This window comes from Prosopis cineraria, unplaced genomic scaffold, assembly GCF_029017545.1.
Source record: "Prosopis cineraria cultivar Desert tree isolate PC_DT_omini unplaced genomic scaffold, ASM2901754v1 PC6, whole genome shotgun sequence".
NCBI lineage: Eukaryota > Viridiplantae > Streptophyta > Magnoliopsida > Fabales > Fabaceae > Prosopis > Prosopis cineraria.
Genome location: NW_026555337.1, coordinates 41,855,991 through 41,873,512, shown reverse-complemented (window position 1 = coordinate 41,873,512; position 17,522 = coordinate 41,855,991). Strand labels below are relative to the sequence as shown.

General features: G+C 35.3%; 1 protein-coding gene and 1 pseudogene across 1 annotated transcript; one reads left to right on the top strand and one right to left on the bottom strand.

The window, feature by feature from the left end:
• Positions 1-1,622: 1,622 nt before the first annotated feature.
• Positions 1,623-12,197, top strand: LOC129313539 (transcription initiation factor TFIID subunit 4b-like). The gene is given in 16 exon segments (XM_054956745.1): positions 1,623-1,918; positions 6,040-6,126; positions 6,220-6,325; positions 7,065-7,591; positions 7,733-7,828; positions 7,932-8,837; positions 9,755-9,873; positions 9,958-10,045; positions 10,150-10,285; positions 10,401-10,456; positions 10,533-10,589; positions 10,671-10,811; positions 10,979-11,044; positions 11,127-11,366; positions 11,368-11,389; positions 11,638-12,197. Coding segments are annotated over 15 exon segments (2,772 nt in total). The 5' UTR covers positions 1,623-1,918; positions 6,040-6,087; the 3' UTR covers positions 11,811-12,197.
• Positions 12,198-12,684: 487 nt separating this feature from the next.
• LOC129313377 (pentatricopeptide repeat-containing protein At1g79080, chloroplastic-like) lies at positions 12,685-15,176 on the bottom strand (annotated as a pseudogene).
• Positions 15,177-17,522: the final 2,346 nt, after the last annotated feature.

The following is a 17,522-nucleotide window of genomic DNA, read 5'->3' as shown; positions in this document are numbered from 1 at the left end:
ATTGAACTTGGCAGGATATATCTGTCATTTTATATAAAATGCCATGTGTTTGAGTTCATTATTATAGTTATTTAAAAAAATAAAAATATTTATATCTTCATATTTTTATTATTTTTAATCAATAAAATATTTTAAAATAATATTTAAAATATATTTTAATATTAATTTTTATATTTTAAGACCCACATTTTTTTAAAAAAGTTTTGAGTCCTATATATTGTTTAAGCATCTAAAAAATATATTATTTAATTTTATAAAATAAAATAATTAATTTTAAAATAAAAAATTAAATTAAAAATAATTTTAAAAATAAATTTCAGGCATGAATGAATTTTCTGTCTTACTACTAGATAAATATAATACATAGAATAATATCCTTATATAATTATTTGGTTATTATTCATGCCAGATTTAATTAAAAATTAATAATAAATTTTACCTCTTATATGTAGGGGTTAAACATTATAAAAATTAAAGGAAAAATAATTAAAAAAGTATTTTACTAATAATTAAATATATTTTTTATATAATATAATAATAACAACTATTTTTCTTATATTTTTAAAAATGAGAAGTATAATTTATCTAAAAGTTATTGAAAGCTCTGAATCGATTAGGGTAATGATTTTAAATTAATGATCTAATTGTGATTGAATTAAGGTCAACTTGATCATAATTAAAATATATAAAATATTTATAATAACCATGATAAGAACAATATTTAAACAACTAAAATATTGATTTACAAGTAAAAAAACATTCATAAATAAATTACAAATAATATAATAAAATAATAAGAGAGTTACTTAAAGGTGTTTGGTTGGAGGGGAGGGGAGGGGAGGAATTTTGCCCCTCTTCCCTTCAAATTGGGGGGATTGGGAGTGGAGGGGTAAAATACTAAAATTTGTCACACTTTAACCAATATGCCCTCCATGATAAATTTAAAAGATGTGTATCTCAACACTAATAAAATGAGAGTAAATTTATTTATATATAATTATTTTTCTTCCCCTCCTTCCTTGAACCAAACAAGATAACATCAAATTCTTTCCCTTTATTTCATTAAAATCCCTATCCTCAAACCAAATACACCCTTAAATACAAAGTTAATATGTTTTATTTTTTTCTTTTATTTTTTTAAAGTCAAAATAATGTTTGATGTTTGATAAAGTTATTTAAAAATTAAAATTGGTTCAAAAAATAGAGAAATTTTTTTTAAAAAGTTTTGGGTATTTAGACAGGTTGAATAAATCAAAATCGAAAGTGTTAAGGTCAAGCTTAGCTGCATGTATTTTTTAATAAAATAAGATACTTCAAATTTAATTAAAATAAATTCTTGCCTATTAAAATTACTAGCTCTAAAATAATTGAATTTTAATCTTGCATCGATCACTCCCACTCCACTAGGGGTGAGCAATGTAGCCCTAAATTTGCAAATCTATCTCAACCTGTTGCCAAGTGAGTCAACCCATATGCAGGAAAAAGAAAAAAAAAATGAATACAGGTAAATTCCTATCCCATGTTATAAAAATGAGTGGGTAACATGAAAGGCCTTGAGTGGCTTTTACCCACCCAAATATTGTTATCTATCTATTTATGTTTACATGAGTCCTCACCTCACCTCGGCCGGGTACTCGTTCAGTTCCCAAACCCGTAGCCCTAAGTTGGTCTTCATTCAATTTCTCACTTTATCTTCTTCCCTGTTCGAGCTTGAGAGCGAGACGCGAGCCGTCGGCGCCCACCGTCTGTTCGCCATAGCGTCGCCCATCCTCCATTGGCCTTCGGTCGTCGCCCATCCAGAGACTTCGCCTTAGGCCTCGCAGCTCGCAGAGACGGACGCAGAGTCGTCCATCGTCCATCGCCCTCGTCCAGCTTCCCTCCACCTCTACCGTCGGCCTCCGCCTGGCAGCTCGCAGACGTAAGTGTCTACCAAACCCTTCCACACCTTTCCTTTTTTCTTTTTTACTCTTCTCTCTACCAAAGCTTTTAGGATAGCCGATTAGCCGCATCTGAGCATCTGTATGTATATATAATTTCATCCTTTCGAAATAAGCATCAATGTGTTTCTTGATTCATAAAGCTTATTTTGAAATTGCTTTCCTTATAAATTGTTAAACTTCATCTTATTACAATTACAATTACAATTGGAGATCAATATTGTGCCGGGGAATTATCATGATGTTTAGTGGGCGAAAATTAGTTCTAAGTTATATTGTAAGTTGTAACTTATTTAGGACATACTATTTGTTTTACATGGATCCATGGCTATTTCAATTATTACATCTACTGCTGCAGCTAGATGACTTTGACATTTGGCAAAATACTTTACTTGAACTATGTTTTAAAATGTTCATATAGGTATAAAAACTATCGGTTATGTGTTCATATAGGTGCATAACAAATTATGTAGAAATCTTCCATTTTAGACAATGCTTGGCTTGTGAAAGCCGGCATTATATAATTCATATTCGTATTTTGAACTATATAACTACGTTTGCCACACGTTGATGTTTCAATCTGCAATAGTGCACGCCATAGAACCAAGAACCTGCTTAATAGTGCTCTGCCTTCCATTTATAATTATGGTTGACTCCTGTCTGTACTGGTTTTACTTGGGTTGCTGGGACTTCTTACTTTAATTATTCTGAAGAAGGTTGCAGTAAGTTATGGCTGCTGTGAAAGGCAGATTTATTATGATTTTTCAACCTGTGTAACGTCATTTATGGCTGCTATGAAGTTATGGTGCTTTTTTCGTTAAAAAAAAGTTATGGTGCTTTTTGAATTTTTTGATTTGTGGTAGCCTTATGGAGTTTCCGGTGGAGTTATTGTTAAATTAGTAATCCTTATATTATTCACAGGTTTAAACTTTTAGAATGATGCCACTTATGTTAAATTAGAATGGGATGAAAAATATATGTTTCTATTGTTTTTTTTTTTTAAAAGCAAGTAGGTGTTGCAACTTAAATGGGTGGCCCATACTTGCCTAGACCCATTTCTACTCGTTTTAAAATGGGTGCAAACAGATGTATGTGGGTATAGACTGGAGGCCAGCTGTTTAACAAAAAATGGGTAAGTAATGGGTAAGGCATGGGTGGCCCGTACCCTCCCGTGAACAGCCCTAACTCCCACCATCCTTATTCCCAGTGAGTTTCCACCTTGTCATTCCCTCCTCCCTTCCAACAGCCACTCCACTGCAGCTGGTAGCAGCATCTTCAAGCTTTCCACACTTGGCCAAGCTCGCTGTAAGATGCCATCCACCATTGTCAGTCCTCCGTGGTTGTTCTTCGGCAAGTATTGGAGAAGGTCATAACCCTAGGGCTTTGTCTCCTCCTTAAATCCAGTGAGATTGATTTGTTCAATCTGCCTTTGAATATAAATTTGAATTTGAGCCTATTTAGATTTTAGGTGGGTATAATTGATTAAGAAAAAATTGATAAATATGATTGATTTTGATTATAATTGATTATGTTATAACATGATCATGTTTGGATACTTTTTTTTTTTTTTGAAATTTTGATAGAATTGAAGATGGTTGGATGATTTAGTCAGAATCAATTTTAAATATATATATATATATATGTAAATTACCATAAAGGACATTGTGTTTAAAAGTTAAAATATTGATAAAATTGTATGTTTAATATTAGTAAATTTGTTCAACTTTATTTAACAAGTAACATATATTATTAACTTAACATATATTATTTAACTTATATATACTTGATTAGTGATAAAAATTTAAATTATATTAACATTAATAATTTAATGTAGGTAAAAACCAATTCAATATATCTAAGTTGAAATAAATTTAATAAAACATAAAGCAATAATTCTTAAATATGAAACATCAGTTTTACAATAATTAAATATTTGGTTGATAATATACAAGTTGATTTCTATTGACAACATGAAGACTAGCCATGTTTGGTGAAGATGTTATGGATGATGGTAAGGATAAATATTCATTCACATGATAATCTTCGTCATGCTCTATTTAATTCTTTTTTTTTAATTAGAGGGGCAGGCACTAACAACCTGAGTTATGATAGAGTTAAAACTGTTAGAATTGAGTCATAATAAATTAAAGTTTAAAAATTGAGTTATAACTAAATCAAAACTATAGAAATCAAGTGATTAATTTTCCCATATTATTACATTTATTTTGATTTATTTAAAAAATATAATAGTGATGATTTAATACAAATAAAATTATTTAATATAAATATAATAAATGTTTGAAACACATAGATAAAATTATTTAACAAAATGAATGCTAGAGATATATATTTGGATGTGAGAAAGACACCACAAATCACACAGTACCATTTACCATGAGTCTCGTAATGCAAGGGGTATATTTGGTAGTTTTGAAATTTTGGCAAACATTGAATATTTGAATAGGCATAATTGATATTGAAAAGCTAGGAGATCAGCTTAAGCCCTAATGCAGTTTAAGGTGAGATAATCAATTGTGGGAAAATAGGAGTGTTTGGATAATTTTGATGAAAAAGGGGATTTCCATACTGACGATCAATTATAATGACATATCCAAACAGGCAGTTTGTTCTGCATGTCATCTGTTCCCTGTGTGGTTGTCAACCCTTGTGTCACGCTGTTGCACCGTTTCTTGCTTGGTTTTAAATTTTTCATTTTAATTTGGCTTTGAAATTGGTCATGCAATCAATTGTTTGAGCATTGATGCTTTTGATAACAACAACAACAATAGGCCTTATCTCGCATGCTGTTGGTATTAATGGTTTTGAATCTGGGAATATTTACAGATCAAGTTTAATTTCTTAACTTTGATTACTAGTTTTTGCTTGAATGGTGTCTAATGGGCTATTATACTTCTGCTCTCTTCATTTTGATTTCTAGCAACTTATAAGCTTTGTATCGTGTTGTTTTACAATGTTGGATTTGTATTGTGTAGTGGCATTTTGCTTATTAATCTCTTTATATTATCATCAATTTATAAAATTCTCAAGGTATTTGTGATGCATAATTCGGTAAATGACTTGGCTCAATTTGTGTCTGAAAATTTAGAAGCTTGAGATAAATCATTTCCTGCTGCTTATTGGTCCGTGAATTTAGAAGCTATTGACAAAAACAATCAATTGTGCTCCTTACTCTAGGCAGTAGTTTTCATGATCATAAATTGCAAGAGGAAATTGGGAGATCATAAACTGCAGGAGTGTTATTATTTCATTATTCAGTGGCTTGGAGGAGATTCCTGGATCAATTGGCTTGCTAAGGCATCTTTGTTAAAGTATTTGGAACAAAAAAAATTAAAAGGGTATGATATCAACTATGCAAAATTCAAAGATTTCAGTGGGGGCATGTAATATAGGTCTGTCTATGATATGATAGTTCTTTCATTGGGGGAAATTTGTGGGTAAATGTTAATTGTTGTTTATCAATTTTTATGGATAGTATCTACCATGGGTTTATTGAGTATTTTGAATATTGGAAAGTTTTGGATAAGGATGTTAGATGGGCAATTTTTCTGGGATTTGATTAGGGGTTGGTAGATGTTTCCTTCAAATTTTGGTAATGTCAAAAATTGGATATGCCCCCGTTGCTATTACTACTTTACTCTCTTTATGTTGTTAGATCATGATGGTTTCTCTGTCTCTCTCTCTCTTGTGGAGTCTATCATCTGTGGAGTAAACTAAGGGGAGAATGACATTTAAGGCCTTCTCAAGGAAATTTATTACAATATGGGTGCATTGGATATTGTCTTGTGAAAATACGTATATGTTGTTAAAAGTTGAACTTTAACTTGTATTTTTTGTTAGGATTTCCTTAGAAATTTAACAAGCTAAGGTTCAGCTTTTAACAACAATATATACGTGTTTTCATAAGAAAATATTCAAAGCAAAACTTATGTGCCCTTGTTGGGATAAATTCTCTTGAGAGGGCTTTAAATATCATTCTCCCTAAACTAAATTCTATGTTTGGGTTATTTGACACTGCATATATTTAAGTTGAACAAAATGATCAAATCGTTTGCAGTTATATTCATTAATGATTCCATTTCAGTTCAACTGCTTCATTTATGATCCAAGATAACGGTGACTTGGAATTGTTATGGATCCATCTATAGTTAAGCTTCTTGAAGATGATGAGGTTTTCTCTCTTTTCTTTACCTTATTTGCAGAAAAAACCGTGTTCGTATAGGGTTCTCTATTTCTAATTCTACCACTGTTTTTGGACGTGCAGGATGAAACGATGCATTCAGGGGCAGACGTGGAAGCCTTCCAGGCCGCCTTAAATAGAGACATAGGAGGAGACATGTCTACTTCTCAGCCTTCTGGTTCAGACACAGGCATGCATCACTTTGATTCATTATATTTCTGAATTTCACCTCCAGTAACTTTTGTTTAAAGCATTTGATGGTTTTTTATTTAATTTTATTTCGGTAATGTTATTAGTCAGTTTTGTCTGTGAGCCTGCTATATGTAATGTAGATAATAGAAATGGAAAAGTCCAAACATGATGATTGATTTTGAAACATCAAGGTATCTTTGTTTTTAATAGCAAGCTCAATGAAGCATGGCTTGATTTTTCTGGAAATGAAATTTGATCAATATAATTTTGGCAGGTCTTGGAAGTGCCTTATCAGTATTTGAATTTTTTTATTAATGCTGATATTTCTTTTTATAATAAACCAATAAGGGTGTTTTTTTTTTTTTTGCTTTCATTATTTTCATCCTATTGTTTATCTTTTCTTGCACCTGTTCGTACTGTGAGACTTCAGATTCCTCGTGTTTTTGATAAATCTTTGCTCAAAGTTTATTTTCTTCCTAACATTCTTTCCTTGAAATTATTTATTTCACAATTTTCTTTCCATCCGTCCTTTTCAGTCTGGAAGGGAGACTTTTATTGACTCATGAATGCTAATATATTCTGGAGTCTAGTTTGAATGTACCGGAAGAATTGTAGGAATCAAGGACAAGTATCTTCTGAAAATTTATCAGCTCTATTTGCTGTTAATTTACATGATTTTTATACTTTCTTGGTAAATTCTTAATCTCACATCTCATATGCTACTACAATTGCTACAGTTTTGTCTCAAGGAAACAGCACCACATACAGTCAGTCATTACCACAGTGGCCAGCTTCTAGCCATGATAATAAAACTGATCCTCAAACTCAACAAGATCCTAACATTGCTCAGCAGCAGCAACAATCTTCGTCTGAGATGGAGATCAAACACAGTGGCCAACTGCAGAATGTTGCTCCTCAGGATGTTAATCATCCACCCCCCTCTCAGAAGCAATCTCAAGATGAAGGTCACCAAGGGCAGACTGTACACGGCTCCCTCCAAAACCCTCAAACGAGTGGGATCCCAAATCCTGGGAAAGATCCAGTTATTAAGAATGAGCCTGTCAAAACGCATAATCAGAGCAATGAATCTCAATATATCAAGTTGCAGCAGATGAGTAATCAACAGGCGACAGTCACTGAGCAGCCAAGTGGCCAAATAAATCGTAGTAAACAAGTGCCATTTGGCCTATTGCTGCCAATCTTGCTTCCGCAGCTTCCCAAAGACAGAGCCATGCAACTCCAAACTTTGTTTGCCAAATTAAAGGTGTGTATTTTAATTCAATCAAAACAATGTCTTCCCTCCACCTGCTTTTGTTTTATTTTATTTTTTTATGGTATGGGCCATGTCTGATTTATGCATGGCTTTTCGATGTTGCTGACTTTGCAGTTTCTGCTGTTTTTATAGAAAGATGAAATTCCAAAGGATAATTTTGTGAGGCTTATGAAAAGTATTGTAGGCGATCAGATGCTCAGAATGGCATTAGCAAAAGTGCAATCACAGGTATGTGGAGCATAGTGTATGTTGTACCTTATTTGATATTTTTTTAAGCCAATGGGCATTCATTTGAGGTCATGCTTATAACCTTTCTTTTCTACTGTTTTAGACGAGATCCAACCAAGGACCCATTGGGCAGCAGCACCCTATGAGGATGCCTGCTGTTAGTTCGGGGGCAACACAGTTCAGTGATCCCCATGGATTAGCACAATTGCATCACAGAAGTGTGAACCCTCCTTCAAACCAATCTCATATTAATTCTTCAACTGTACATGTGAAGAATGAACCAGTTTATCCAACTATGGATAATAGTGTCAAAAAATCTCAGGAATTGGATGTTAAAATAGAATCCCAAGCAGTGCAACCGAGTCAGATATCATCTTCCAGTTCCAACTTTGCTAGCCAAGAATCAGAAAGGTCCTCCTTGCACATACAAGGGCTTACTAAGCAGCAGCAGCAGCATCTGCATTTTTCATCAGCACATGGAAGTAGTGGTACCAATTATAATCTTTATTCTGGCACAAGCAGTAGTTCTACATCTCTCAAAGCGCCACTGCATGATTCCCATTTGAGGCAAATTCCTCATCAAAACATTGCTCAAAATCACCTGGGGGGGCCCACACAGGGTATGAATCTGATTGGCATGACAAAACTTGATAGACAGAATTCCATCAATGATCCAAAGAGACTGCAGGGAGTGTCTGCTCCTCCTGTTGTAAGTAGTGCAGGATCACAACAAACACCCAATGCTTGGCAACCTTCGAATGTTAAAAAGGAACCTACTGACCTGTCTGCTGAGCAGCAACAGAGACATCATTTATCTAAATTGCATGGAATTTCTTCTGTTGGCACTGGTCAGATTGAACAGGGAAATGGCAATCAGGGAACTTCAAAGGATGAGTTTTCAAGAGGTCTTCCAGCATCTACAAATATGCCGCCTACAACTACTTCTAGCTTGTTGCATTCCAATTCTGGTACCCCTTCAATGATTGCTCAACAGGAACCAAGTGTCCCGGTAATCTTATTGGCATTACTTGTGTCTTTATGGCTTATTGCATAATGCATTCTACGTACTGATGCATGGATTTTTGTTTCTCTAAGATGACAAAATTTTTGGGTTAGATGTTTCTATCAGACTTTTGCCTGCATACATTTGCATATTGTGTGTCGCTGATAATGTTGTCCTAAAAATAGCTAAGATATGGATTTGCATCGCTTTTCATTGTATTTTAGTTGAGGTATGAAAATTGAATGTGAAGATATGAATACTCACGGGGATTAAGGTGTTACTCATAGAAATGATGTTTTCTAAACTGTTTCAATGTTTCTAACTCTGGTTCTCAACGATCTTATTTACTTGAATACCTTCATTCTTCTTTTTGCTTGATTTACTTCCAGTTTCCGTTAGCCTGGTATAATCAATCTTGCTGATGCTATATCAGCCCCAAATGTCCATCACCTTGACTCATAATACACCTATTGCTATTAGTTGCATAATAGCTTGTGACTTAATGTCGGATGTTAAACTTAAGTTTTATACTCATTAACCAAGAAACTTTACTCTGGCCTTTTCAATACTGGTTCTCCTACTTTATAAATTTTATTGGTTAGGAAAAATCAAACTTCTGCATGTAATCTGTCCTTTGTTGTAATGTTGTTGTTGGCAATGGATGTTTTTTTATTGACGTCAGTTAATGGAGTAGCTGTGTGTTTTTGACTTAAAAGATTTATTACAGGTTGCTAGAGTAACAATGCATACAATCGCGTTTCTTTTCATGTGTCCTTAGGTTTCCGCTTTTTCAAGCATCACTATCTTAGAATCCAATATTCCTTACTAAGGGAAATGTCATCCTGTGCACGGGAGCTTGCCTCGTAGTATAATCTCTATGCTTAATGATGCCTATTTCCTCATTCGATTTTGTATTTTGTCAGCTAAGCTCTCAGATCCCCACAAACCCTTCAGGGATTATTGCAAGGGCGCCTCTGAAAAAGCCCTCTCTTGGCCAAAAGAAACCACTGGAGGGACTTGGTTCGTCACCACCTCCTCCAAGGTCTTTTTTCTTATTCTAATGAATCATGATTGATTGTTTATCTAACTCCTTTTTAATCTCTATAATCTGCCTATTATCCTACAGTAAGAAACAGAAAGCATCTGGGGCTTCTATGGAACAAAGCATTGAACAGCTTAATGATGTTACTGCTGTTAGTGGAGTTGATCTTAGGGTATCGTACTTTGCCATTGATCCTGGGCAAATAATTCTAGATTAGGGATTGTTTTTCTTCTATAATCAAAGCCCACTTGGTTCTATATTTTTTCTATTTTGTAGGAGGAGGAAGAACAGTTATTTTCAGGGCCAAAAGAGGACAGCCGAATTTCAGAAGCATCTCGAAGAGTCGTGCAAGAAGAAGAAGAAAGACTGATTTTGCAGAAAGCACCACTGCAGAACAAATTGATGGATATTAGTTAGTCTTCTTTTTATTGTTTAATGCTGCCCATATGTTTAAGATTCTTTGTATGCTTTAAACTTATCTGGATCTATACATAGCCTTATACTTCATTTTGCTCTCACTCTGGCAGTGGTCAAATGTGGTTTGAAGGGTATGAGCAATGATGTAGAGAAATGCTTGTCTCTGGTGAGATACGAGCAGATTTTCAATTAACGTTGTGGTAGTTTTGCATGTAAACTCATGGCTGAAAGTAAATGTTCAGTGCGTGGAGGAAAGAATGCGTGGATTAATAAGTAGCCTGATCAGACTCTCAAAACAGGTCAGTTGTCTCAACTGTTTGCATGAACGGTCTTTCATCAATGCAAGCAGTTTCTTATGCCCCCAGTCAATTTCCTACCAGCGAGTGGATTTTGAGAAGACCAGACACCGGGTTGTTGTCACATCAGACGTTCGGCAACAAATCATGGCAATTAATAAGAGAGCAAGGGAAGAGTGGGAGAAGAAACAGACAGAAGCAGAGAAGACTCGTAAACTTAATGAAGTGAGTTCCACCCGTGGAAGATATTTTTGTCTATCTTCAAGAGTTTTTTGAAGAAGGTTTATACGTACATGAAGCTGCATCCATGAAATTTTCCCATAACATGCGGTTGTTTTGAATATCTGCTTCTGAAACATGTTTTCTTATCATTTAAACCGTGAATTATACAGGCTGAGAGTAATCCTGGGCTTGATTGTGACAAGGATAAGGATGAAGGTCGTAATAAATCAACAAAGGTATTCATCCCTCTTTCTTGTGTATTTTATTATTCCACAGTCCATGTTAGAAATCTTTTATTTAATTTATGGCATCATGTAGGTAAATAAGGAAGAGGATGACAAAATGAGGACAAATGCTGCAAATGTTGCTGCTCGAGCTGCTGTTGGGGGAGATGACATGCTGTCAAAATGGCAACTCATGGCGGAGCAAGCCCGTCAAAAACGTGAAGGAGTGGTAGATGCATCATCTAGTTCTCAACCTGCTAAAGATGCGAGTCGCAAGTCTGCATCTTCATCTGGAAGAAGTACCAAGGATAATTCGGATGGGGAGAAAAAGACTTTCAACGTCTTTTGGGACTTCTGGTAGGTTCCGTTCAAACTGATTATTCATTCATGCGTGCCACGTACTGTATTTTCTAGTCAAATGACAAAGTGATGCTAAGATATCGACATGTGAAAGGTGGTTCTAATCTCTCCAATAAAATTGGTCTCTCCTTTTCATTGTAGCGCTGTGTTAGCTTAATATAAGCATTTGCAGATGCTGCCTGACCTAGATTTCGTGCTATTTCTGAATTGTTGTTCTACTTCCTTGAATGTTACTGTTCCAACAGGAACTGCTCGAAAACTTGGGAGAAATCAAGGCATTGCACATCAAACTCGAGTAGCTCGTAGCATCTCTGTTAAGGATGTGATTGCAGCTCTGGAAAGGGAACCCCAGATGTCCAAGTCACCACTAATATATAGCTTGTACGAGAGAATTCATTCCGATGCACTGGCTGAATAAGATAAAAGATGGTTTTGAAGATTTTGGCCTCGTTAATCTGAATAAGCTCTAGAATTGAAGGTCTGCTCTAGTTTGGCTGATTTCAGCTATTCGGCTGGCCTGCTACTGGTTAAATTTTTGGTCTACTGAAGCTACTGTCAACTCCGATGTAGGAAATTAATCCAATTGAAGTTCAAAAAGTTAGCCTAATTTTGTATATGCTTGTCAATATTTTTTTTGGGCCAAAATGTACACTTGTCAATATGACATACGGTTCTTTTTATTATTTTTCTGTTTTCAACCATGATATGCTTCGATTTAATGTAAGATGAAATGCAGAGATGGCCTTCTAAACGTTGGCCATAATATAACTATAGGAATTGAACGTTTGTTTGTTTGGTTTTTTTTTTTTAATAGTGAAACAATCAATTGGTAGGTTTTTTTTTTTTTAAATAATCAGAATGTAAAAGTATTCATATTCTGATTATTTTGAAATATGTAAATTAACAAACTTGTGTCATGATTATAACCAAATACACCAATTTCTTATTTTCATGAAATTTTTAAATAACATCTCTTTTAAAAAATCTACAAATAATTTGAAAATTACTTATTTTTCAAACTTAATGAACCATAATTACTAATAAGCAAGGCCTTTTTCTTTGGGGACCGGGTGATCGTCGAAGAACTCATCTACTTTAAGCCAGTTTCTGCATTTCTTTTTAGGCATCTGTAATTTAACCACATCATTTTTGGATTATTAAACTCAGCTCAACAAGCTATATACCTTCGCGCGTAACCAGAATTTAAAAACAAAGGGAAAGAAATCTAAGTCGCTACTGCCTTAAAAGAAAAATGCATCTCAGCTATTCATGGTGAGCTGAAAGCCTGAAAGTTATAAAGGGAAGTGCTTATATACATAGCTTCACATTCAGTATCTCAGAAGTGCTTTTTAAGAGCGCAAAAGATGAAAAGAGATTGGGAAATTACAAGTCATCAAGGTAACCAATTCAGGTCTAGAAGCATGCTCAGGGTCATGGGATTTGTATACAAGGAAAGATGTTACGAGTAGCTATTCGATCATCATATACTATGGTGTTAAAGTTTTCTTTCCGTGAAAATCTGGACAAACGGATGTACTTCTCCTTCCTAGGTCATACATACTAAGTCGCCAAATTTTACATGAATGTTAAACCTGAAGCATGAGAGAGAATGCCGACAGCAGACATCATTAAATTCTATGCTCACACCTTTATTCAGTCACCTCTAAACTCTAGAGCAAATTTCCAAGTATTTGGGCTCAATAATTCAATGATCTTACAGTTAACCGGCAACCAGGATTACACTCAATTGTCCATACAAACCATTCATATCTGAAATAAGTCGCGAGTCGTCACCATCTTTGTTTTGTCTCTTACTATGTCAATTTCTTGAAGCCAAACTGCATGACTAGTCTTTCAACAGTACCTTGGCTCAGAACGTCTTTCAAATGCAACTCCTTCAAAAGCTTGGCAGCAATATCCATTTCTCCTTCAAAAGCAAGCCCTTCAATAAGAATGGTATATGTTGTCTCATTAGGCATGCATTCTTTACGTATCATCCTCTGAAACATCTCCATAGACAAGTCTGTTCTTCGAGACTTGCAGAGACCAAGTATAAGTGCATTATAGTTATCAGTATCAGGCCTGTGCTCATTTTCTTCCAAAACTTTGAATATCTCAATGGCCTCATCCAACATGCCCTCTCTACACATTCCTCTAATCAAAGATGAATAAGTATAAGAATCTGGAGTAAATCCATACTTCGTCATTTCATATAGTAGCTGAAAAGCTGGATACGTGTTCCCTTTCCTGCACAAACTTGAAATGACATTTTGGTAGAAATCATGCATGGGGGAGTTATGCTTGTTACCCAAGCTTTGGATTATGAAGAATGAATCTTGTACCTTCCCCACCTCACAAAGCATACCAATAGCATTGTATGTCCCTTCATTAGGATTACAATGCCGAAGCATCATTTGTTCCAGACACTGAACTACAAGATCCACCTTCCCTTCATTGCAGAGACGGGCAATAATCGGATTATAGCTGGCTGCAGTTGCCTTGAATCCACTCCTTGCCATTTCATCTAAAACCTTGAAAGCATGTTCAGTTTTTCCATGGAGGGAAAGAGAAGTAATTAATATGTTATAGGTAACTACAGAAGGAGACTGATTTTTTCCATGCATCTCGGCTAAAAGCTCATTTGCCTCCTCCCACCTCCCTTCATAGCACAAACTCCTCAGCAAAATGTTGTAGCTCACAACACTAGGATCAAACCCCTTTGCTGGCAATTCCCTGAAAAGCTTAATAGCTTCTTCAGTCTGACCTTCCTTGCATAAACCTGTTAACAGAACATTGTAACTCACTATATTGGGCTTCCCACCCTTGGCAATTATTTCATCTAGAAGTTTCACGGCTTCATCGGATCCCCTCTCCTTGTAAGCAGCTTCAAGTAAAAAGAATAAGTGAATGCATTGGGACCAAACCCTTCTTGGTCAATCGATCTAAAAGTTGCAAGCTTTGATTTAAACCCCCATGCATGCACAGCCCTTTAACTAGAGTGTTATAGGTAACAGTATTAGTAAGAAAACCACGTTCCTCCATTCTTTCAACTAATTGCATTGCATACCCAACATTACCCCTCTTGCATAGATAATTGACCAAGTATGTGAAGGAAGCTGCGTCAGGTATAATGCCTGACCCTACCATCATCTCCATTACCCTGACAGATTTCCTCATTTTGTTAGCCTTGCAAAGATCATACAAAAGCTGAGTTGCTTGAGTTACGTCAGGCTTATGGCCTTTGCCTACCATATGCTCTAGATGAAGGAATGCATTATTAACTCTAAGCTCCTTACTTTTTGGGTCGCTCTTCCCAATCCTCCAATCAGGCAGAGTAAAAACATTACCTTTAGGAGAAATAGCTATCTGGCTATATGACAAAACCCTCGAAAAACCCTTGTTAAGTGAAAGGGTATGAATGTTTGGAATCTGAGAGTGAAAGCTAGAACAATTCCTTTTTGTTTTTGGTGACAGATTTGCGGCTGGAGATACGGTATTCAGCAGTGCTGCCATAGCTGAATCCTAGCTGACATTCGTATGTAAAACAATCATCAAAATTTAGGTTGGGCTTCAAGAACGGAGAAAGTATTGACTAAAAAAAAACAAAATGAAGATTGAAGAGACAGAACAAATGTTGAGTGGCTCAACAGTTGAGGTTAAAGAAGAGAGAGAGATACCGGCGAGCATTTATCAATTGCTCGGCCTTCTGTGATAATCGCCTATGTCCCAACCACGACTGCCTCCTTAGTTATCCGGAACGGTTAATGCCAAATGCCAATGGTCATAATCTTCGTTTCCATTACATTTAGTCATTGACAATTTTATATTGCATCGTAAATAATGCGATTTTATTTTATATATTTCTCTCATGATTAATGTTAAAAGATTTTTTTTGGTGTCTTTTTTTGGCAAAGACAGCCTTGGTTGAATTAAAATTGAGTAGTAAATATGAGTCCCTCATTTTACAAGAATTTGAATTTGAATTTACTATATCATTAAAAGCTAGTTTTTTTTTTTTTTGCTATATCCAATTCCATCAGTTAAAAAAAGCGCTTTTTTACCGATAAAGTTAAAAGGGTTAATTATTTTACTCATTTGTATTGTTATATTAAAAATAAAATAATAATGACATTGTGAGCTTTTAATTAATTTAATCAAAATGAAAACTTTTTCCAATACATATCGAAATATTGGAAGATCTGGGGCATATCATGACATGTTTCTTTATTTAAAAATGCTTACAAAAATATTTATAGATCACCACCCAACAAAATTTTTATATCACCAGCGTGATTGAAATGTGTATTCTCATTTAACAAGAGAATGTAATCATCATCAACATATCCCCTAGAGAGTACCAGCCGAGTTTCATTTCGAATGAGCTTCAAGCTCAATACGCTATAGCCGCAGTGAAGAGTAACCGACTCATGCTAATGCGCGGCTTTCAATCTGCTTCATGTTGACACACAATGGAGAAGCAAAAAGTGAAGATCTGGAGCAGCTAGGCATGCTTGGCTAGAAAGAGACGGTGTATCAGAGCTTAAAGCTGGAGCGTTTAAAACAATGGCTCGCTGATAGCTTTTTTTATTTTTTATGCAAGCCTCTTCCCCCCCCCCCCCTCCAATTTCATTGTTTCCTCCCATTTTTTATCATTTGAATTGAACTTTCCCATATCATTGCCATGTTCCCCCTTGTGCATGAGTGGTGTAAATACTTTCCTTCATGGGTGATGCAGAAACTGAAGATGATTAAGCCCCTACAAGCAGTTTAGATGATGTTCTTTTATGGAGAACCTCCTTCCAATGGTTCCCCCCACCCCCCGGGGGGTATGAGAAGCTTACAAACTAGTGTTTGAACACGTTATAATCAGCAACATGATCAGTTGCGGGGAGGATCTGGAAATACCTTTACCAGAAAAAATATTTTCTTTTTCTAGTGACAAGCTTCTCATGAGAAACTTCTTACAAACATCGTAAGAATCAAGAGATGTCTTACTCAGATATGGAGTACCCCTATGAGCCCAATATGAGGCAACAATTATACACATTTTGAGAGATTGCATGAGATCAAAGGAGATATGGAAGTTCTTAAATCCTGACAATTATTCTAGTTTTTCTGTGGTGATGTGCAGGAATGGCTAAGCATAGACATGAAGAAATTTTTTTGGACATGAATTCAAAAGCTGGCACTGGATTAAGTTCTTGGGACACAAGAACGATTTCTTTGAATTGCTTTCCTTTTTTTTTTATCTTTTAATCTTGTTATAGTTCTAATTTTCTTCTTCCAATTAGATTCTTTATATTGAATTTGATTGGGCGTTAAACACTTTATTTTTTCTTTCTTTTCTGTATTATTTGTTTCTATTATGTATACTTGATTTACTTCAAAATAAAACAAACAAATGATTGACGATAAGCAACCTATAGTATTAGTTACATTAATGGACAAAACGGATATTCTAAAGTAAGGTTGTCTCAGAAAAATTGTCCAAGTCTGGTAAGTAGAAGATGATCTCAAGTCAAGACCCGCATGAGAAAGTCACTATCTCCAAGCCGAAGGAGAAACAATGCTTTGCACACTATTGTGATTGTGCCAGCTTGCTCTTACACATCATTTTACAACTTCCTTTCTCTCACATGATCGAATAACCCTCCATACTCGAGACTCACACCTTTCCACCGAGAAGTTACAAACAACTGGTAAGGTAGGTAGTTTAGTGGATAACAGGCTTTAAGGGCTGAGCCCTGAGCTTCGACAAATCCAGCCTCGAATCAAGATCTTCGTCTAATTCACCTACAACACTACTGCAAGGTCCATAGAAACCACGCAGGATTAGAAAGTAAGAGTACATAACAAGGCGAGGAGCGTGACAGCAGAAAATTTTTATAACAAACAAAACTAAAAAGGACTTACATGTTGTCACCCCTAATGATGTATAAACCCAGAACAAGTTGCTGGACACCTTCCTGTTATCAGATATAAGAATGAGGCAGACTTTTGAGGACTAAATGAAACGTCAAGGATCAAAAGAAAAGCTTTTCCAGTAAGAATCTTTAGCTACTACAAAAAGCTTAAGCAATGACTCAATTCTAGCTTAGGCAGAAGACAAACTATGCCCCATTAATCAATA